The sequence below is a fragment of the Mauremys reevesii genome, linkage group 22, assembly GCF_016161935.1.
Source record: "Mauremys reevesii isolate NIE-2019 linkage group 22, ASM1616193v1, whole genome shotgun sequence".
Lineage (NCBI taxonomy): Eukaryota > Metazoa > Chordata > Testudines > Geoemydidae > Mauremys > Mauremys reevesii.
The window spans coordinates 8518236-8541676 of NC_052644.1; the positions used below are offsets into that span (position 1 = coordinate 8518236).

Below are 23441 nucleotides of genomic sequence, written 5' to 3' on the forward strand. Positions count from 1 at the left end.
CTTTTCCCCATCACTCCGGGTGATCTTCATCTCAGCTAATTACCCCTGAACCTGTAATATGCCCAACTGCTGTGACTAGAGACAGGTTCTCCCTCACTTCCTCTTCTACACTCTCTTCCCCTTTGGGGGGAGGGATAGCTCAGTGGTTTGAGCATTGGTCTGCTAAACCCAGGATTATGAATTCAATCCTTGAGGGGTCCACTTAGGAGTCTGGGGCAGAAATTGGTTCTGCTAGTGAAGGCAGGGGGCTGGACTCAATGACATTTCAAGGTCCCTTTCAGTTCTAGGAGATTGGTATATCTCCAATTATTATTAATTTTTTTATTACAGAGCCCATGAGTTTCTGTGCTCTGTCTCTCATCTACTCTGCTCCACCCCACAGGTGGCTGCATGGTAGTGGTGGGGATTAGGGCTGTCAAGTTATTAAAAAAAACTGTGATTAATTGTGAGATAAAATTGTTCATGATTAATTGCACACGTTATCACCACTTTACACAATAATAGAATACAATTTATTTCATTTTTTGGGATGTTTTCTACATTTTCAAATACATTGATTTCAAATACAATTCAGAATACAAAGTGTACAGTGCTCACTTTATATTTATTTTTTATTACAAATATTTGCACTGTAAAAAAGGAACACAAGAAATAGTATTTTCAATTCACCTCATGCAAGTACTGCTGTGCCAGCTCTTTATCTGGAAAGTTGAACTTACAAATGTAGAATGATTTACAAATAATAACTGCACAGCTTCTGGAAGCTGCTCCTTGGATTGTGCAACCGAATGACACTAGCCAATATCTTCGGTCCCAGACACTATCCTAGGAACCTCCATTTTGCAGTGTCAAGTTATGCCCACTGGACACTGAGACCTTATATGAGTGTGTCAATTTAACAAAGAAATTGGTATGTACCAGGCTTGTTATCCCAAGGGGAATCTCTGACACACTTCAAACCAAACACACTGCCTCAGGTAGAATAAACAAACCAATTTACTAACTATAAAGATAGATTTTAAGTGATTATAAGTCAAAGCAAAACAAGTCAGATTTGGTCAAATGAAATAAAAGAAAAACACATTCTAAGCTGATCTGGACACTTTCAGTGCCCTTACAAACTTAGATGCTTCTCACCAAAGGCTGGCTGGTTGCTCTTCAGCCAGGCTCTCCCCTTTGATCAGCGCTTCAGTCGCTTGCCGGTCATGGTGTCTATAGATGTAAGTGGAAGAGAGAAGAAGAGGATGGCAAACATCTCTCTCTTTTATCATGTTCTTTCTTCCCTCTTGGCTTTGCTCCCCTCTCCCGCCTTCAGAGTCAGGTGAGCATTACCTCGTCGCAGTCCCAAACTGACCAAAGGAAGGGGGGTGACTCACTCCAGAGTCCAACAGATCCTTTTGTTGCTGCCTAGGCCAGCATCCTTTGTTCCTGTGAGGCTGGGCTGGGTTTGTCCCATGCATGCCTTGATGAGACGTGAACTGCCCCTCTGCTCTTTGAGAGTTTTTGCCTGGGCTTATTTTAAGCCATGAGGCTACATTTTCAGCCTCATAACGATATACATGAAATTATAACCTATAACATTACTGCAACAACAATTACTATAACATCACTATAAGAACAATCCTCGGTGCATCATGAGCCTTCCGAAGACACCCAGCATGACAAACTTTACATTGGAAACCACACAGTCCTTTTATAAGGATGAACATGGGGGTGCTCCCCCGAGGTACAGAGCGTCACAGGTACCTTCTTTGCATTTTGTCAAATGTGCAGTGAAGGTGTTCTTAAAATGAGCAACATTTGCTGAGTCATCATCCGAGACTACTGTAACACGAAAGATATGGCAGAATGCAGGTAAAATACATAGCAGGAGATAAACAATTCTCCCCTAAGAATTTCAGTCACAAATTACGTTAACACCTTGCTTTTTTGACGAGCATCGTGAATATGTTAGTATGTCATCTGGAATGGTGGCCAAAGCATGAAGGAGCATGGGAATGTTTAGCATATCTGGCACGTAAATACCTTGCAATGCCACCTACAAAAGTGCCATGCAAACACCTCTTCTCATTTTCGGGTGACACTGCAAATAAGAAGCAGGCAGCATTATCTCCTGTAAATGTAAACAAACTGGTTTGTCTGAGCGATTGGCTGAACAAGAAGTAAGACTGAGAGGATGTGTAGGCTCTAAGTTTTCCATTGGTTGGTTTTTTTTGAGTTCAATTATGTAACAAAAAAATTCTACATTTGTAAATTGCACTTTCACAATAAAGAGATTGCACTGCAGTACTTGTATGAGGTGAATTGCAAAATAGTATTTCTTTTACCATTTTTACAGTGCAAGTATTTGTAATCCAAAATACAGTAAAAGCTGTTTTTTCCAGCACTTCACCAACCGGAAAGCTCTATATATTGGCATTTCTGATCTTCAATGAAATACCGGTTTATAGTTCAGTTGGCGCAGGCAGAGCTGCCCAGAGGATTCAGGGGGCCTGGGGCAAAGGAATTTCGGGGGCCCATTCCATGAAAAAAATGGCAATACTATATTCTCATGGGGGCCCCTGCAGGGCCCGGGGCAAATTGCTCCACATGCTCCCCCCCACACCCTCACGGGCGGCCCTGGGAAAAATAAACCTTCCACATCTTGGCACAAACCCAGTTTTGAGAAAACTTCTTGACAAGGTATCACTGGTTCTCAGCATCAGCTAGTGCTAAAAGGCACTAAAGCTTATTAAAAGGGTTGGACAAATATTTTCCATCAAAAGTTTTTTTGGTTCGAAAACTAGGGGTTTTTAAAAAGCAGAAAAAAATCATGGACAATGTCTGCTTTCCTTCAAAATTTGTTGTGGTTTTTTTAATTGAAAAGCTCAAATAAGTCTGCCAAAACCTGAACATGGTTTGGGGTTTCAGAAATGTTTGCTGCTTGCTTTGTTTGATTGTTTAAAGAAACAATAAAAAAATTCTGCTTAAAAAAAATCCAAAACTTTTGAACCACTTCAGCTTGTGTCCAAACGTCTGAGCTCATCCAGTCAGAGATTTTTTTCAGGTTTCTGACACTCTGCTGGCTTCCTTGACTCATATCTGTCTCCATAACTTTGGGTTCATTTAGCTCAGAACATACTGGGTCAAACCAAAGGTCCATCCAGCCCAGTATCCTGTCTATTGACAATGGCCAATGCCAAGTGTCCCAGAGGGAGTGAATCTAACAGGTAATAGACTCAGAGAATATGAGGGTTGGAAGGGACCTCAAGAGATCATCTAGTCCAACCCCCTGCTCAAAGCAGAGCCAATCCCCAAATGGCCCCCTCAAGGATTGAATTTACAACCATAATGATCAAGTGATCTCTCTCCTGCCATCCATCTCCACCCTCTGACAGAGACTAGGGACTCCATTCCTTACCCATCCTGGCTAATAGACATTAATGGACATAAGCTCCATGCATCTATCTGTTTCCTAGAGAGTGGCTCCATGGGGTCCCTCACAACCACTGGAGATGGTTACTGTGGGTTTGTCTTTAGTATAGCTTATGTACATACTCCACGAACTCAGCATTTGAGCTTGTTTTTTTTTTTTTTTGCAAACAGGGGCTGCTAAGGAGAAGTTTCGCAAAGGAGTTCTCCAGGTGAAGGAGGAGCAAACACAGCATCCTTGGGGTAAGTTGAACTTACAAATGTAGAATGATTTACAAATAATAACTGCATAGCTTCTGGCATGGGGTACCATGACAGTGATAGTGATGATGAAATGCTAAGGGAAATTAGAGATGCTATGAAAATTAAGAACTTATTAATAGTGGGGGATTTCAATTATCCCCATATTGACTGGGGACATTTCACTTCAGGACGAAATGCAGAGATAAAATTTCTCAATACTTTTAATGACTGCTTCATGGAGCAGCTGGTATGGGAACCCACAAGGGGAGAGGCAACACTAGATTTAATACTGAGTGGAGCTCAGGAGCTGGTCCAAGAGGTAACTATAGCAGGACCGCTTGGAAATAGTGACCATAATACAATAGCATTCAACATCCCTGTGGTGGGAAGAACATCTCAACAGCAGTTGAGATGGCACTGTGGCATTTAATTTCATAAGCGGGAACTATGCAAAAATGAGGGAGTTAGTTAAACAAAAGTTAAAAGGTACAGTGACTAAAGTGAAATCCCTGCAAGCTGCACGGGCGCTTTTTAAAGACACCGTAACAGAGGCCCAACAAAAATGTATACCGCAAATTAAGAAACACAGTAAAAGAACTAAAAAGGAGCCACTGTGGCTTAACAACCCTGTAAAAGAAGCAGTGAGAGATAAAAAGACTTCCTTTAATTTGCCTAGCGAGGCAAATAGAAAGGAGCATAAACACTGCCAAAGTAAGTGCAAAAGTGTAATAAGAAAAGCCAAAGAGGAGTTTGAAGAACGGCTAGCCAAAAACTTCAAAGGTAATAACAGAATGGTTTTTAAGTAAATCAGAAGCAGGAAGCCTGCTAAACAACCAGTGGGGCCCCTTGATGATCGAGATACAAAAGGAGCGCTTCAAGACGATAAAGTCATTGCGGAAAAACTAAATGGATTCTTTGCTTCAGTCTTCACGGCTGAGGATGTTAGGGAGTTTCCCAAACCTGAGCCGGCTTTTCTAGGTGACAAATCTGAGGAACTGTCACAGATTGAAGTGTCACTAGAGGAGGTTTGGAATTAATTGATAAACTCAACATTAACAAGTCACCGAGACCAGATGGCATTCACCCAAGAGTTCTGAAAGAACTCAAATGTGAAGTTGCAGAACTATTAACTAAGGTTTGTAACCTGTCCTTTAAATCGGCTTCTGTACCCAATGACTGGAAGTTAGCTAATGTAACACAAATATTTAAAAAGGGCTCTAGAGATGATCCTGGCAATTACAGACCGGTTAGTCTAACGTCGGTACCGGTCAAATTAGTCGAAACAATAGTTAAGAATAAAATTGTCAGACACATAGAAAAACATAAACTGTTGAGCAATAGTCAACATGGTTTCTGTAAAGGGAAATCGTGTCTTACTAATCTATTAGAGTTCTTTGAAGGGGTCAACAAACATGTCGACAAGGGGGATCCAGTGGATGCAGTGTACTTAGATTTCCAGAAAGCCTTTGACAAGGTACCTCACCAAAGGCTGTTATGTAAATTAAGTTATCATAGGATAAAAGGGAAGGTCCTTTCATGGACTGAGAACTGGTTAAAAGACAGGGAACAAAGGATAGGAATTAATGGTAAATTCTCAGAATGGAGAGGGGTAACTAGTGGTGTTCCCCAAGGGTCAGTCCTAGGACCAATCCTATTCAATTTATTCATAAATGATCTGGAGAAAGGGGTAAACATTGAGGTGGCAAAGTTTGCAGATGACACGAAACTGCTCAAGATAGTTAAGAGCAAAGCAGAATGTGAAAAACTTGAAAAAGATCTCAAAAAACTAAATGATTGAGCAACAAAATGGCAAATGAAATTGAATGTGGATAAATGTAAATTAATGCACATTGGAAAAAATAACCCCAACTATACATACAATATGATGGGGGCTAATTTAGCTACAGCGAGTCAGGAAAACTGTTTTGTCGTCATCGTGGGTAGTTCTCTGAAGATGTCCACGCAGTGTGCAGAGGCGGTCAAAAAAGCAAACAGGATGTTAGGAATCATTAAAAATGGGATAGAGAATAAGACTGAGAATATATTATTGCCTTTATATAAATCCATGGTACGCCCACATCTCGAATACTGTGTACAGATGTGGTCTCCTCACCTCAAAAAAGATATACTGGCACTAGAAAATGTTCAGAAAAGGGCAATTAAATGATTAGGGGTTTGGATAGGGACACTCAGATCATGGTGTTCTATCCCTCCCCATCCTGGCTAATAGCCACTGATGGACCTATTCTCCAGGAATTTATCTAGTTCTTTTTAAAACCCTGTTGTAGTTTTGGTCTTCACAGCATCCCCTGGCAAAAAGTTCCACGGGTTGACTGTACGTTGTGTGAAGAAGTACTTCCTCTTGTTTTTTTAAAACCTGCCTCCTATTAATTTCATTGGGTGACTGCTAGTTCTTGTGTTATGTTAAGGATTAAATAACATTTCCTTATTCACTTTCTTTACACCAGTCAAGATTTTATAGACGTCTATCATATACCCCCTTAGTCATCTCTGTTCTAAGCTGAAAATTCTCAGTCATTTTAATCTCTCCTCCTGTTTCATACCCCTAATAATTTTAGTTGCCCATGGGGTGACCAGATCTGCACACTGTACTCAAGGTGTGCACGTACCATGGATTTATATATAGGCAATATGATATTTTCTGTCTTATTATCTATCCCTTTCTTAATGATTCCCAACATTCCCTTTGCTTTTTTGACTGCCACTCCACGTTGAGTGGATGTTTTCAGAAAACTATCCACAATGATTCCAAGATCTTTCTTGAGTGTGTAATAGCTAATTCAGATTCCATCGTTTTGTATTGTGACAAAGTTCCTCCTCTATCTTGGTGGGTCCTGCGCTCATTTGGCAGATTGGCTCACCTCAGTGATCTTCCCCACAGTCTGGGTCAACTCCTCCTGTGTCTGATCAGGAGTTGGGAGGTTTTGGGGGAACCCGGGCCCGCCCTCTACTCCGGGTCCCAGCCCAGGGCCCTGTGGATTGCAGCTGTCTATAGTGCCTCCTGTACCAGCTGCATGACAGCTACAACTCCCTGGGCTACTTCCACATGGCCTCCTCCAAACACCTTCTTTAGCCTCACCACAGGACCTTCCTCCTGGTGTCTGATAACACTTGTACTCCTTAGTCCTCCAGCAGCACACCCTCTCACTCTCAGCTCCTTGCGCCTCTTGCTCCCAGCTCCTCACACGCAGTTCCTCTTCTCTGGCTCCCCGCTCCCTGATTGGAGTGAGCTCTTTTTTAAACCCTGGCACCCTGATTAGCCTGCCTTGACTGGCTGCAGGTGTTCTAATCAGCCTGGCTGCCTTAATTGGTTCTAGCAGGTTCCTGATTACTCTAGTGCAGCCCCTGCTCTGGTCACTCAGGGAACAGAAAACTATTCATCCAGTGACCAGTATATTTGCCCTCTACCAGGCTCCTGTAGCCCACTGGCCTGGGTCTGTCACAGTATGTATAGTTGAGATTGTTTTCCAATGTGCATTACTTTGCATTTATCAACATTGAATTTCATCTGCCATTTTGTCGCCCAATTACTCAGCTTTGTGAGTTCCCTTTGAAACTTTTTGCAGTCTGCCTGGGACTTAGAATCATAGAATGTCAGGGTTGGAAGGGTTCTCAGGAGGTCATCTAGTCCAACACCCTGCTCAAAGCAGGAGCAATCCCCAACGAAATCATCCCAGCCAGGGCTTTGTCAAGCCTGACCTTAAAAGCCTCTAAGGAAGGAGATTCCACCACCGTCCTAGGTAACTCATTCCAGTGCTTCACCACCCTCCTAGTGAAAAAGTTTTTCCTAATATCCAACCTAAACCTCCTGCACTGCAACTTGAGACCAATACTCCTTGTTTTGTCATCTGGTACCACTGAGAACACTCTAGATCCATCCTCTTTGGAACCCCCTTTCAGGTAGTTGAAAGCAGCTATCAAATGCCCCCTCATTCTTCTCTTCTGCAGAATAAACAATCCCAGTTCCCTCAGCCTCTCCTCATAAGTCATGTGCTCCAGTCCCCTAATTATTTTTGTTGCCCTCTGCTGGACTCTTTCCAATTTTTCCACATCCTTCTTGTAGTATGGGGCCCAAAACTGGAAACAGTACTCCAGATGTGGCCTCACCAATGTCGAATGGAGGGGAATGACCACGTCCCTCGATCAGCTGGCAATGCCCCTAATTATACAGCCCAAAATGCTGTTAGCTTTCTGGACAGTCACACTGTTGACTCCTATCCAGCTTCTTGTCCACTGGAACTCCTAGGTCCTTTTCTGCAGAACTGCTTCCTATACATTCGGTCCCTAGTCTGTAACAGTGAATGGGATTTTTCCATCCTTAACTATCTTGAATAGTTTTATATCATCTGCAGATTTTGCCACCTCACTGTTTACGCATTTTTCTAGATCATTTATGAGTATGTTGAACAGTAATGGTCCCAGTACCAACCCCTCAGGGATACCACTATTTATTTCTCTCCATTCCGAAAAACTGATAATGTATTCCTACACTTTGTTTCCCACCTTTTAACCAGATCCATGAGAGGACTTTCCCCTTATCCCATGATGGCTTATTTTTCAAAAGTCAATTTAAATTAAATACATTTTTTTAAATTATGTTTTGTTAGAAATCTAGACCTGTTATATGTTTTGGTACAACTTGTATTATCCTTCTGTTAAATTTGCATTATCCTAACAAAACATTTTACTTTATTCATATCTCTTTTATATATCTCATCGGCTGTGACACCCCCCCTGTAAATTCAAACACCACCCAAATTTCAGGTTCTGGGGAAACCACTGAGAGGGAGGGAGGAAGGGGGGAGGCTGTGCGCCACAAGACAGCTGATTGCCACGGGCAGGAAGCGGGGGGAGTAGGGGGAAGACACTTATTCCTGGGGGCCACCGGCAGGTGGGAGGCACTGGGGGGGGGCAGGAGAGCTGATGGGGGGCTGCCAGGCTGTTTAATACCTGTATTAAATTGCTTGTTTAAAATTGTTTAAAATGTATATAATGCCTTTTGTCTGGCAAAAATTTTTTTCCTGGAACCTGATCCCCCCCTATTTACATTAATTCTTATCGGGAAATTGGATTTTTTTAACATCAATTTGCTTAAAGTCGCATTTTTCAGGACCATAACTACAACGTTAAGTGAGGAATTACAGTATTCAACACGCATCGCCACCTAGTGGCTGAGCAGTATACTACAGCTTAGCACTCCATTAGACAGCATGTGGGGATGTCAAACTCCAGGTTGGGGGGGAGCCAGGCGTGAGGGGAGCAGGGTGTGGGGGTCCTTCAGAGGTGCAGGCAGTGTGAAAGAAGGTGGCTTGGTTTGGAAGGGCTGGTGCAGTGTCACTGGTTCTGACGTCGCTCACCAGGTCTTGTCTTTTGCCGGCTACTTAGGGCTCTTCTGCACTGGAAACATTACAGTGGCACGGTGGCAGCTCTGTAGCTACAGCACTTCTGTGTAGATGCGACTGATGCCGAGAGGAGGGGCAGGAGGGTCAATCCACCTTTCTGAGAGGCAGTAGATAGGTCACTGAAATACAACATGCAGCTGAGTCTTTTCTCTCAGTGCACAAGAGATGTGAGGGGAGAGCTCACTCAGGCCACGGCTTACATCAGCCAATGTTTGGAGATCCCCATGGTGACCAGCCATGGAGACAGACACTTACCTCATTCCTTTGCTTTCTTCCAGCTTCCATGACAGGATTCCCCATGACAGGTAAATATAAACATAGGCAGAGGGTGTGGAGTCTGTCTGTATGTGTGGGGTGAGGAAGGGATGAGTTAAAGTTATTTAATCTAGTCATTCAAGTGTAGGACTGGAGACCTGGGTTCAACTCCTGCCTCCACCAGACTCACCCCATGGTCTCAGCCCATCACTTCCTCACTACATGTCCTAGTTTCCCCACCAGTGAATTGTTAACAAGGCGGGCTGTGTGGGAGAGTGTAGGGCATTCTGGCTGTTGGATACCGGTGGAAATCCCCAGCCATCCAGCATTTGAAGGGCTCACCCTTGCCCAGTAAGGCTGATTGAAATTTTGGATTTGGTAGTGGCTGTTTGAGCTGTGCCACCTCACTGTTTACTTATTTTTCTAGACCATTTATGAATATGTTGAACAGTACTGGTCCCAGTACCAACCCCTCAGGGATACCACTATTTATCTCTCTCTATTCTGAAAAACTGATAATTTATTCCTACCCTTTGTTTCCCACCTTTTAACCAGATATTGATCCATGAGAGGACTTTCCCCTTATCCCATGATGGCTTACTTTTCAAAAGTCAATTTAAATTAAATACATTTAAAAAAAATTATATAATGTTAGAAATCTAGACCTGTTATATGTTTTGGTATAACTTCTATTATCCTTATGTTAAATTTGCATTAGCCTAACAAAACATTTACTTTATTCATATCTCTTTTTTATATCTCATCAGCTCTGACACCCCCCCATACATTTGAACACCCTCCCTAATTTCAATTTCTGGGGAAACCCACTGGGAGGGAGGAAGGGGGGAGGCTGTGCACCACAAGACAGCTGATTGCCACTGGCAGGAGGCGGGGGGAGTAGGGGAAAGGTGCTGATCCCAGGGGGTCGCCGGCGCATGGGAGGCGCTGGGGGGAGTAGGGGAGCTGATGGGGGGCTGCCAGCCTGTTTGATACCTGTATTAAATTGCTTGTTTAAAATTGTTTATAATTTATATAATGCCTTTTGTCTGGGGAAATTTTTTTTCCCTGGAACCTGATACCCCCCTATTTACATTAATTCTTATGGGGAAATTGGATTCGCTTAACATTGTTTTGCTTAAAGTCGCATTTTTCAGGACCATAACGACAACGTTAAGTGAGGAATTACTGTATTTTACACACATCGCCACCTAGTGGCTGAGCAGTATAATGCAGTTTAGCACTGCATTAGACAGCATGTGGGGCTGTCAAACTCCAGGTTGAGGGGGAGCCAGGCCTGAGGGGAGCAGGGGACCTTCAGAGGTGCAGGCAGTGTGAAAGTAGGTGGCTCAGTTTGGAAGGGCTGGTGCAGTGTCACTGGTGTAACTTTAGTGCCCTCGTGGCCAAGATGGAGTCTGCTCTGCAGGCAGCTCTGGCCAAGAGACAGCACGTGCAGGAATGCAGCAGGAGAAATCCCCTCCACCCCAGGGGCACCTGTTCTAAACCCCGCAGAGTGAACACACACAACTAACAGGAAAAGTAGAATGGATATAACAAGGGAGATATTTATTTACAGAGGACTGAGAGTAGAAAAACAACAAGGGGAAATATAGGGGGAGCAGTAAAACAGGGCTGCATTCAAACCAAAACCCCACGGGCCCAGTGATAGCACAGTCTGGAAGGGCAGACACTGAGCAATGTGTCTGCACACAGAGTTCAGGAGGTCTGAGCAAAGTTCCAGTCCAGTGGTGAGTCTTGGGTGCTCCTGGTCGTCTTCAGCACCAGTGAACTCTCCCCAGCAAACCCCTCCGGTGCCCTCTTCTGCCGCTCTGTGCAAAGCCCCACAGAGCGACCATCTTCCCACTTAACTAGCTAGCAGCCTCCCTCCTTGTTCCCAATGCAGAGTCACAAGCCCCAGTACTCACAGCCCCAGGCAGCTCTGGGCAGCCGTGATAGTGGATCCAGCTCTGGCCTGTCCTTCTCGGGCGATTCTTCCCTGGCACAGGGCTGCTCCTGGCTTCTGTCCTGGGCTGTCCCCGATCGGGCCTGTCCTCTTCAGGCCTCAGGCAGGTTCTCCTGCTCCCTTCTCCAGGGCCAGCCGTGCTGCCTCTCCCTCTCTCCCTGGAGCTCCACCCTTGCCCCCTGGAGTTTCCCTCCTTTTTTCTTACTCTCCCCCTCCCGCCTGGGAAAAAGATTTAAAGGGACCATGCTCTCTAAACCCCAAAGGGGTTACACTCTCCCCCCCAAAAAGAAATAATCCTTGATGTCCCCATCAAGGTAGGCAACTTTAAGCCATGGATCCCCAGCAGGAGACCAAGGGCCCCCATTCATCAGAAGCATTCCCATCATCCATCCCACAGGCCCCCGAGGGGTGGAACAGGTTTCCCATGAGGCAGCTCACCCCCCGTGGCACCCCAGAAATCTGTAGGTCACTGGGTTCCCCTAAACGATCATATGTCAGCACACACCTGGGCTTCCCTTCCCTAGAGGAACATCTAGGCTGGCTGTCGGGTGTTGGCTGAGATGACACCACTGGACATGGAGGCAAGATGATGGGACCTTGAGGCACAAATTCGAGTGCATCTAGGTTTGAAGTGGCTGTTTGGCATACAGGGTTCTCTGCCTGCACTGAGCCTTCCTCATCATGTTCTTGGGGGGTCTCCACAGCTTGGGACAGTGAGGCCTCGGGAGTGCTCAGTGTGGGTTCTTCCCCTTCACCATCTCTTTGTGTGACAACAAAAGGATCCATTAGGGTTGGGGCATTCCCAACTGGATGTTCACCAAACTCTATTTCATCCTCACTCTCTGAGGAGCTGGGTGTTTGCAGAGGACAGGTATATTTCCGTCGTTGGGACCGCGTCTGACTTGCAGGGCCGGGAGTCTCATAATCTGTGGAAATATCCTCACAGGGAAACAATACTTGTCCTATAGGTAACAGATGATTCCGGTGGAGAGTTTTGGTGGGGCCGCGACTGCCCTCAGGACGTATGCGATACACTGGTAGATCCCCATGTTTCTTCTCTATAATGTACGGGTGTGACTCCCAACGATCTGCAATTTTGTGTTTCCCCTGTAGTCCGAGATTTCGGGCCAAAACTCGGTCACCAACCCGAATCTCCTGTTGCCTCTCTCGCTGATCATATCGGGTTTTATTCTTTTGATTCTGGTGACCAGCTGCTTGCGTCGCTATTCGATAAGCCTCTTTCAGTTGATCTCTTAAGCGAGTCACATACCCCAAGTATGGTTTGGGGAGTGCCCCATCTGAAGACACTCCAAAACAGAGACTGATCGGCAACCGGGCCTCTCGACTGAACATTAACATGTATGGTGTGAACCCAGTTGCATCGTGTCGAGTACAGTTATATGCATGTAGCAAATGCTCCACGTGCTGGCTCCAGTATTTTTTCTGCAGAGGCTCCAGAGTTCCCAGCATGTTCAGTAGTGTGCGGTTGAATCGTTCTGGTAGTGGATCCCCTTGGGGATGATAAGGGGTGGTGCGTGATTTTTTTATCACCATGATCTTACAAAGTTCTTTTATTAACCGACTTTCAAAATCCCGTCCCTGATCTGAGTGTAATCTGGCGGGCAACCCATAGTGGACGAAGAACTTTTCCCACAGGATCTTGGCAACCGTGGAAGCTTTTTGATCTTTGGTGGGATAAGCCTGGGCATAACGAGTAAAATGGTCAGTGACCACCAAGATATTTGCAGTACCCCGGCGGTCAGGTTCTAATGACAGAAAGTCCATAAAGACAAGCTCCATGGGTGCAGAACTCATGAGGTTGACAAGGTGAGCCGCTTGCTTAGGCAGAGTCTTTCGCTGGATACATCTGGTGCAGGTGAGAATATGGTGGGCGATGTCAGGCCCCATTCGGGGCCAAAAGAATCTTGCCTTAACTAGGGCCTCCAATCGTTCAATTCCCAGATGCCCCATTCAATCGTGGCAGGCCTCTAACACACCTTGCCGGTACTTTTGTGGTAGCACCAACTGCTTATGGTGAGGCCTCTGAGGATGCTTCTGCCCTCGGTAAAGTCGTCCATCCCGAACCAATAAGCGATCCCATTCTTTCAGTAAAAGGGCCTCCTCTGGGTGACTCGGTCGAATAGCCCTGGGATCTTTTCCCCTTTCCAATGCATAAAGGATGTCCTTCATCCGTGGATCAGCTCGCTGGGCATGCTCCACCTCTCGATCCTCCAGTTTGGACAGCTGTGGGTCCTGTACTCTAGTAAAACTTGAGTAGGCTATGGTTATGGCTTCTGGTGGTGCACCCCGACAGTCAATTGCTCGTTCTCCATTGGCTGTGGATTTTTCCTCCACAATGGATACCCGTTGGCATAAATCTCTCAGTTCAGAGGTCCTCACATTCATCTGATCATTGGGTAATAAATCCTTAGAGTGAGGCTGCCGAGACAAGGCATCTGCATCCATGTTTGTTCGACCGGGTCGATACTGCAGAGTGAAATCATAGGCAGAGAGTGCCGCTAACCACCGGTGCCCTGCTACGGATAATTTTGCTGTGGTCTTGATGTATGTCAAAGGATTATTATCAGTTTTTACAGTGAACTTGGCCCCATAGAGGTAGTCATGGAACCTCTCTGTGATGGCCCATTTCAATGCCAGGAACTCCACTTGATGTGCAGGGTAGTTTCTCTCAGGCGGTGTGAGACCTCGACTTGCAAATGCTACCGGTCGGAGTTTGCCCTCACGCTCTTGATAAAGGACAGCGCCTAAACCAGTGTAGCTTGCATCAACATGAAGTTCATACGGCTGGGTGGGATCAGCGTACACCAAAACAGGTGCTTGCGTGAGCTGTTGAATGATTTTATGGAAAGCTTCTTCACACTCAGCAGTCCACCGTTTTCCAAAAGGTGCACCCACATTGAAGTATTTATGGCGAGGTGAGTTCCCCTTCTTCTTATTTGTGGGCAGGGGGTATCCCTTGGTGAGCTCTGTGAGTGCATGTACGATGTGCGAAAAATTCTTGATAAACTTGTGGTAATAGCCACAGAATCCTAGAAACAACCTTAATTCCTTGAGAGTTGTGGGCCTCGGCCAGGTAGTTACTGCCTTCACCTTCTCTGGGTCTGTAGCTATACCATCTGCAGACACTGTGTCCCACATACCGCACGGATGTCTGGCAGAAGATGCACTTGTCTAAGGATAACTTGAGGCCAGCCTGTTCCAAACGATCCAGGACTTTGCACAGCCGAGTCTCGTATTCTTCTATAGTGCGCCCGAACACTATAATGTCATCCAGGTATACCAGACACTCCAACAGGTGCATGTCCCTTACCACCCGCTCCATGAGTCGCTGAAATGTGGCTGGAGCTCCAGATACTCCTTGAGGCATGCGATTAAATTGGTAAAATCCTAAAGGGCAGATGAATGCTGTTTTCTCCCGGTCCCTGGGTGCCATGGGCACTTGATAGTATCCACTGCGGAGGTCAAGGACAGAGAACCAGCAGCTACCATTCAGGCTATCCAAAGCATAATCCACCCGGGGCATTGTGTATTGGTCAGGGATCGTCCGCCGGTTCAGAGTGCGATAGTCGACGCACATTCGCACCTTTCCACTTTTCTTTCGTACTACGACGATCGGCGATGCGTAGGGGCTCCTGGATTCCTCAATGATACCTGCTTGAACCAGTTCCTGTAGGTGCTGCCTCACATCTTCAATATCAGCGGGGGCTAATCGTCTTGACCTCTCTCGAAAAGGCCGACCATCCTGCATTTGGATATGGTGCTCCACATCATGTGCACACCCAACATCCCATTCGTGCATAGAGAAAACAGCCTTCCTCTTGACTAACTTCTCAGACAGGCGGTCCTTCCACTCAGCAGGAATGGGGGAATCCCCAAACTGGAAACTATCCCTCCCAAAAGGTCTAGCCTTGGTCCTCTCTTGGGATGGGGGCCCCCTTGCTCGCTGGTATGCGGCTTTACATAAAGTGTCCATTGGCAGCTCCTGCAGATAGTTGTTCCCTGCCATCTCACGGCATTTCCACGCCAATCTCTGGAACAGGTTTGCATTTGTCCCTAGGATTAAAGGTGCATACTCTCTTCCCTTTGGATCTGGGCAGACCAGTGCCAAAGTTTCTATTTCCTGGTTTACCCCCGCAACGTTTTTGGAAACTGAACATTTAACAGGCTATATCCCCGATAGGGGCAGGAGTCACAGCCAATTCCCCAGACTGTCAGGCCAGACAGGGGCACACGGGTAAATGCTGCAGGTGTTCTCTGTAGTAAGATTCACAAAGTATGGTGACCTGTGATCCGCTGTCCAGCAATGCCTCACACAATCGTCCTTCTATACGAACAGGTACTATAGCTTGGGGGCCTATCAGCCCACGTGGGTAGCCTGTGTTTGTGGTTTTTTCTGGGGAGCCTTGGAATTTCAGGGTCTTGGGTTGCTCCTTCCCCAAGCCCTGTTGGTGTTTCCCTGAAACCTCCTAATGGTCTGCTGCAATCTCTGAGATACCCTTGCATGATCTGTCTTATTTTGACAGTCCAAGGCATAGTGACCATCTCTTCCACAGTTATAACAGCAACCTTCTCGCTGGCCATCACTCCTCCTGCTACTCTCCCCTCTTGAGGATGGCACAGTATGTCCCTGAGCCTTCATCATGGCCACTTCTCGGGTCAAATCTCTCAGTGCTGCTGCCACTGATGGGGCATCTTCCATCTCTTCAAGCACTGCGGTGGTGTGACTCCCTGCCATCTTCGGCTGCACCACTGCATCCACTTGCAACAATCGCTCCTCCTCCTCACGTATCTCTCGAATTAGCTTGTGGAATGGGGGTGGGTTTTGGGCCCGCTCCCTCAGCTGCAGTCGCCATAACATCAACCCATCTTGTCGGGTGCCCCGGAGGATTTGGTCCAACCTAGCGAAATCAATGCACTTGGTGGGGATGCCCGCCTTCCGCACTACCTGCTGTAGCAAATCCTCTAGTCTCCTGATGAAATCAGACAATTGTTCGTGGGGCTCCTGATAGGTATGGCGGAAACGATAATACAGGTCTTCACTGCTATCAGTAGCACCGTAGACACTCTCAAGAGCAGTTAAATAATCTTGCACTGTGGCAGTTGGTTGTGAGTCTTTCAGGGCTTGGATAATTCGCATGGCAGGTCCCTTCAGACTCTCAAGCACACATTTCCGCTTCTCAGCATCAGAGCATTCCCACTCTTGGACAAGTAGCACCGTAAAATCCCTCCAGGTGTCATAATCATTCTCCCCTGAGGGTACAGGTGACACCCCTGAGAATGAACGTAGCCGCTTATATGGAGCACTTTCATATACCGGCTTCAATGCATCTTTGAGAGCGTTTCCCAGCTCTTTGGCCCATCCCACCAGGCTGGGTGCTGCAGGTGTTGGAGCCCCTCCTAATGCTAAAATTAATTCTTCTCTTGTCCGCTTCTCCTCTACCATCAGAGCTTGCAATTTCTGCACTAAAGAATCTACCTCAAGTGACACAGGCACACTAGGAGGGGACTGCTCTGCCCCGAGAATTGTCCAGGGGATACCTTCTACTTTCACCTCTTTGGGCACTTTATCAAGATCTGCTTCCTTTGAGTGTGTACATAGTGCTACCATGCCCTGCACTTTGCGGTTGTAAATACGGATGTGGACCTTTACCCTCCCCAGTATTTCAGCTGCATCTAGGCTTTCCTCAATTTCATTTGGTTCCATCTCTTCTTGGACCCCGCCACCAGCACAGCTTTGGTTACTGGGATTCATGCCCCTCGGCACAGGTCTTCTAATAATCCTCTCTCCATTTTTTTTTTTACTGAGATGAAAGTCACTCAGGAGTTTCTTTGCTCTGTGAAGAAGAGCCCAGGGTGCACAACGCAGGGGTGTGGGTATATGTGTGTGTACTGCAATTTCCCCGTTCGGGCCACCAAGTGTAACTTTAGCACCCTCGTGGCCAAGATGGAGTCTGCTCTGCAGGCAGCTCTGGCCAAGAGACAGCGCGTGCAGGAATGCAGCAAGAGAAATCCCCTCCACCCCAGGGGCACCTGTTCCAAACCCCGCAGAGTGAACACACCCACCCAACAGGAAAAGTAGAATGGATATAACAAACAACAAGGGGAAATGTAGGGGGAGCAGTAAAACAGGGCTGCATTCAAACGAAAACCCCACGGGCCCAGTGATAGCACAGTCTGGAAGGGCAGACACTGAGCAATGTATCTGCACACAGAGTTCAGGAGGCCTGAGCAAAGTTCCAGTCCGGTGGTGAGTCTTGGGTGCTCCTGGTCGTCTTCGGCGCCAGTGAACTCTCCCCAGCAAACCCCTCCGGTGCCCTCTTCTGCCGCTCTGTGCAAAGCCCCACAGAGCGACCATCTCCCCACTTAACTAGCTAGCAGCCTCCCTCCTTGTTCCCAATGCAGAGTCACAAGCCCCAGTACTCGCAGCTCTGGGCAGCCGTGATACTGGATCCAGCTCTGGCCTGTCCTTCTCCGGCGATTCTTCCCTGGCACAGGGCTGCTCCTGGCTCCTGTCCTAGGCTGTCCCCGATCGGGCCTGTCCTCCTCAGGCCTCAGGCAGGTTCTCCTGCTCCCTTCTCCAGGGCCAGCCGTGCTGCCTCTCCCTCTCTCCCTGGAGCTCCACCCTTGCCCCCTGGAGTTTCCCTCCTTTTTTCTTACTCTCCCCCTCCCGCCTGGGAAAAAGATTTAAAGGGGCCATGCTCTCTAAACCCCAAAGGGGTTACACTGGTTCTGACGTCGCCCACCAGGACTTGTGTTTTCCCGGCTACTTAGAGCTCTTCTGTACTGGAAACATTACAGTGGCACAGTGGCAGCTCTGCAGCTACAGCACTTCTGTGTAGATGTGACCGACGATGACAGGAGAGGCAGGAGGGTCAGTCCACCTCCTTGAAAGGCAGTAGATAGGTCACTGAAATACAATATGCAGCTGAGTCTTTTCTCTCAGTGCATCAAGAGATGGGAGGTGAGAGCTCACTCAGGCTACGGCTTACGTCAGCCAATGTTTGGAGATTCCCAAGGTGTCCAGCCATAAAGACAAACACTTACCTCATCTCTTTGCTTTCTTCCAGCTTCCATGACAGGATTCCCTATGACAGGTAAATACAAACATAGGCAGAGGGTGTGGAGTCAGTCTGTATGTGTGGGGTGCATGCTGCAGGGTGCAGCTCTCTCAAAAATTGGGGTGAGGTAGGGATAAATTAAGGTTATTTAACCTAGTCATTCAAATTTAGGACTGGAGACCTGGGTTCAAATCCTGCCTCCACCAGACTCCCCTCATGGTCTCAGCCCATCACTTCCTCACTACGTGTCCTAGTTTCCCTACCAGTGATTTGTTAACAAGGCGGGCTGTGTGGCAGAGTGCATTGCATTCTGGCTGTTGGATACCGGTGGAAATCCCCAGCCATCCAGCATCCGAAGGGCTCACCCTTGCCCAGTAAGGCTGATTGAAATTTTGGCTCTGGCAGCGGCTGTTTCAGGTGTGTCAGTCTGAGGTGACCCCAGATTTACCCTGGGATAGGATCTGCCCCAACAGATATTTTGCCTTTAATTATTGTTAGACTTGTATCATCTCAGCTCTGTCTATGGCTGGTGAGTGGCCCCACCCCTGCACAGGGCAAGTGGAGGTGCTGTGTACTAACACTGGGGGCCGTGACGCTACCTGGGCCTGTGAGAGGTGGGGGTGGGGTACCAGGAGATGGGCTGCCGAGGTGCCGTCACCACAGGCGGGTGCTCAGTTCAGCATATAAGCGGCCCTGTCTGTCTGGACACTGTGGAATATAGAGGAGCTGAGTTAGCCCCTGGGGAGTCTTTGGGCAGCAGAACTACAGCCCTGTGAGGCTGCTGCTGTTGGCTCTGGCCAGGCAGGGTCATCGGGGCGCAGACGGGGAGGGAGCCCAGGCAGGGGCAAAGGGCAGTTCAGTCTCCTGACCAGTTTTTCCCATTTACCCCATGGCTGGGAGCCGCTCAGACTGAGGGCTGGCCTGGCCTGCACACACCTGTCCTGTCATGGAGGGGGATTAACCCCAGCAGCTCATTTCACATTTTGGGCATCAGAGAGCTGCAATGGCTGCGACTTTCACTCACTACCAGCTTGGACCCAGGGCCCCAGACGTGAAAGCCCAAGTGCCTGTTCCCCCCACACCAGCCACTGGGCTGAGCTGGGATGAAACGGGAAATGGTGCCCTCCGGGGGAGAAGCCCCAGGTCTCCTTCCCCCAAAGTACTGCATGAGTTCATCCCCGTCGCACAGACTGTACCGGAGCCAGCATCACCTGGAGAGAAAGACCCTGTGTCCCATTCTCCATCCCATGAGTCAGCCATTCCCCCATGCCTGGGGCTGGATCAGAAATGGTGACCTCCAGAGAGGAACCCCGCAGTGTCCCATTCCCAGCCTACCTGAACCAACCAGTCTGCTACACTGGGACTGAATGGCAGCCAGAGCAAACTATAGGGAACAAGCACCGTTCCTGAGTGTTTATTCCCTTGGGTGTTTGCAGACTCAGGCATCTCAGAAGTGGCTCAGCTCCGATTGGTGAACGGCCCAAGTCCCTGTGCTGGGAGAGTCGAGGTGCTTTACAACCAGGTGTGGGGAACCGTGTGTGATGACAGCTGGGACTTACAGGATGCTGGAGTCGTGTGCAGGCAGTTGGACTGTGGGACGGCGCTATTAGCCCCAGGAGGGGCTCGATTTGGGCAAGGATCAGACCGTATCTGGCTGGATGACGTCAACTGCGCAGGGACAGAAAATGCCCTCTCTGATTGCGGGGCTCAGCCTTGGGGAACGAATAACTGTAACCACGGAGAAGATGCCGGTGTTGTGTGCTCAGGTAACCTTCATCTACCCCCCTGCCTGTTTCAGGGAGCAGGGTGGGCAGCACATTACGGGGCATTGTCCTCTCACAGCCAGTACTGACCCCAGCATGGCGCTTGAGGCCTATGCTTCAGGGAGCAATATGGGGGTTCAAGTAGAGAGCCGTCTCCTCTCCGTCTCTGCTGACCCTAATTAGCCTGTGTTGCTCTTTGGGCCTGTGCTGCAGGGAGCAGTGTGGGGGATCAGTAGGGGATGCTCACGCTCTCCCCTTGATGTCAGTGCTGGCCCCAAAGGGCGCCTGTGCTGCAGGTAGGGGTGTGTCAGTAGGGGTCTGTCATAGGTTTCACCCGCACTCTGAACTTTAGGATACAGATGTGGGGACCTGCATGGGAACCCCTAAGCTTAATTACCATCTTAGATCTGGTTGCTGCCACCACGCAAATAGTTTAAAATAGCTGTTTAGGAGTCATTTGGGAAACTCTGTCTCTCCCGCCACCCCTCCAAAATCTCTCCCTCCCAAGTACTGTAACCCTTCCCTGGGTAACCTTGAGAGTCTTCTCCATCAATTTCCTGCTGAACACCAATCCAAACCCCCTTGGATCTTAAAACAAGGAAAAAATCAATCAGGTTCTTAAAAAGAAGACTTTTAATTAAGGAAAGGAAGGTAAAAAGAAAACCTCTGGGGGACAAGGTATTTCAAGAGGAAGGAGGGAAGTTTTCCTTTGTCTCAGAGTCCATTAAACTTGTGTGCCGGAGTGAAAAATATCAAGGAATCACCCGGCGTAGTGAGTATTAGAGAAGAAATAAATAGGTTTATGTTTTTTTTTTTGTGTGAGTTGTCTTGTGCATTAGAGGGATAATCAAATTGGGATTTCTTTTGTGTAACTAAGGTTTTGCCCAGAGGAACATTCTCTATGTTTTCAATCTGTTGTCTGTGAGACTCAGCCAAAGGGATTGTCATGGCGCAGGTGACAAGCTTCACTTCAACACCTTTGAGCATCATATTCTACATTTTACATCTCTCATCAGCTATGTCCCATACAAACATCTTGTTCCCATTAGGTCGACCAGCAGGCTGATGGCTCTTGGTAGATACCTCACATGCCACGTTTGGTGAGCTATTGTTCATATATCTCACCCAGGGGATCGCCATATAACTCTAGGCATCCCTGTGCCCTCTGCCAGTTGGCATCTAATTATCTGTGGGCAGACTCCTCTGTGGCAGAATGGGACCTTGGGAGCACCCGAATATGGTGCTAAGGGTCGGTAGTGCAGGGAGCTGGTTCGGGGTCACAGTAAGTGTCGCTCTTCTCATGGTGTCAGTTCTGACCCCATTTCCCCCATGCAGTTGTACAGGCCTGTGCTGCAGGGAGCAGGATGGGGGCTCTTTTGGGGGTGATCTCCCCTCACAGTCAGTGCTGGCCGCAGTGCCTCAGCACAGTACTTAGGATCTGTGCTGCAGGGATCAGTACGTGAGAGACCCTCCCTATCGCTGATCGCTCTGATCCTTCTGCCCCACTATAGGACAATGGGGTTCTGGGTAACTGGAGATCCCATTTGTGGGATTTGGGGTTGAATGGTTCCTGCAGCCACTGAGGGATCCCTTTATGAAGTGTGGGGTTCTTTTCCCCGTCACTCCGGGTGATCTACATCTCAGCTAATTACCCCTGAACCTGTAATATGCCTAACTGCGGTGAGTAGAGACAGGTTCTTCCTCACTTCCTCTTCTACACTCACTTCCCCTTTGGGGGAGGGATAGCTCAGTGGTTTGAGCATTGGCCTGCTAAATCCAGGGTTGTGAATTCAGTCCTTGAGGGGGCCACTTAGGGATCTGGGGCAAAAATTGGTCCTGCTAGTGAAGACAGGGGCTGGACTCAATGACCTTTCAAGGTCCCTTTCAGTTCTAGGAGATTGGTATATCTCCAATTATTATTAATTTTTTCATTACAGAGCCCATGAGTTTCTGTGCTCTGTCTCTCATCTACTCTGTTCCACGCCACAGGGGGCTGCATGGTAGTGGTGGGGAGTAGGGCTGTCAAGTTATTAAAAAAATTGTGATTAATTGTAATAAATAAAAATTATTTATGATTAATTGCACAAGTAATCACCCCTTTACACAGTAATAGAATAAAATTTATTTCAATTTTTGGGATGTTTTCTACATTTTCAAATACATTGCTTTCAAATACAATTCAGAATAGAAAGTGTACAATGCTCACTTTATATTTATTTTTTATTACAAATATTTGCACTGTAAAAAAGAAATACAAGAATTAGTATTTTCAATTCACCTCATACAAGTACTGTTGTGCCAGCTCTTTATCTGGAAAGTTGAACTTACAAATGTAGAATGATTTACAAATAATAACTGCATAGCCTCTGGCATGTAAGCTGCTCCTTGGATTGTGCAACCGAATGACACTAGCCAATATCTCCGGTCCCAGACACAACCCTAGGAACCTCCATCTTGCATTGTCCAGTTATGTCCACTGGACACTGGGACCTTATTTGAGTGTGTCAATTTAACAAAGAAATTGATATTTACCAGGCCTCTTATCCCTAGGGGAATCTCTGACACTCTTCAAACCAAAGCCACTGCTTCAGGTAGAATAAACAAACCAATTTATTAACTATAAAGATAGATTTTAGTGATTATAAGTCAAAGCAAAACAAGTCAGATTTGGTCAAATGAAGTAAAAGAAAAACCCATTCTAAGCTGATCTGGACACTTTCAGTGCCCTTACAAACTTAGATGCTTCTCACCACAGGCCGGCTGTTTGCCCTTCAGCCAGGCTCTCCCTTTTGATCAGAGCTTCAGTCGCTTGCTGGTGGTGGTGTCTGTAGATGTAGGTGGAAGAGAGAGGAAGAGCCTGGCAAACATCTCTCTCTTTTATCATGTTCTTTCTTCATTCTTGGCTCTGCCCCGCCCCCACCCACCTTCAGAGTCAGGTGAGCATTACCTCGTCGCAGTCCCAAACTGACCAAAGGAAGGGGGGTGACTCACTGGAGAGTGCAACACATCCTTTTGTTGCTACCTAGGCCAGTGTCCTTTGTTCCTGTGAGGCTGGGCTGGGTTTGTCTGATGCATGCCTTGATGAGGTGTGAACTGCCCCTCTGCTCTTACAGAGTTTTTGCCTGGGCTTATTTTAAGCCATGGGATACATTTTCAGCCTCGTAACTATATACATGAAATTATAACCTATAACATGACAATAACATTTCTGCAACAACAATTACTATAACATCACTATAACAACAATCCTAGGTGCATCATGAGGCTTCCAAAAACACCCAACATGACAAACTTTACATTGGAAACC

The 23441-nt window shown here is 47.2% G+C and overlaps 2 protein-coding genes across 2 annotated transcripts in view; one reads left to right on the plus strand and one right to left on the minus strand.

Annotated features, from left to right (window-relative positions):
- The window catches only part of LOC120388133, a 736578-nt gene that overhangs the window by 148406 nt on the left and 564731 nt on the right, over positions 1–23441 (plus strand). The window contains 4 exon segments of the mRNA XM_039509761.1: positions 3586–3654; positions 9356–9382; positions 18381–18407; positions 19808–20137. Of these exon segments, the coding sequence (XP_039365695.1) occupies positions 3586–3654; positions 9356–9382; positions 18381–18407; positions 19808–20137 (453 nt within the window).
- Positions 15725–17065, minus strand: LOC120388827 (paraneoplastic antigen Ma1 homolog). Its single transcript, XM_039510922.1, has one exon. The coding sequence runs from the start codon at positions 17063–17065 to the stop codon at positions 15725–15727; it is 1341 nt and encodes a 446-aa protein (XP_039366856.1).

Coding starts and splice junctions, on each gene's coding strand:
- LOC120388827 (XM_039510922.1), bottom strand. CDS start 17,065: ATGAATCCCAGTAACCAAAGCTGTGCTGGTGGCGGGGTCCAAGAAGAG.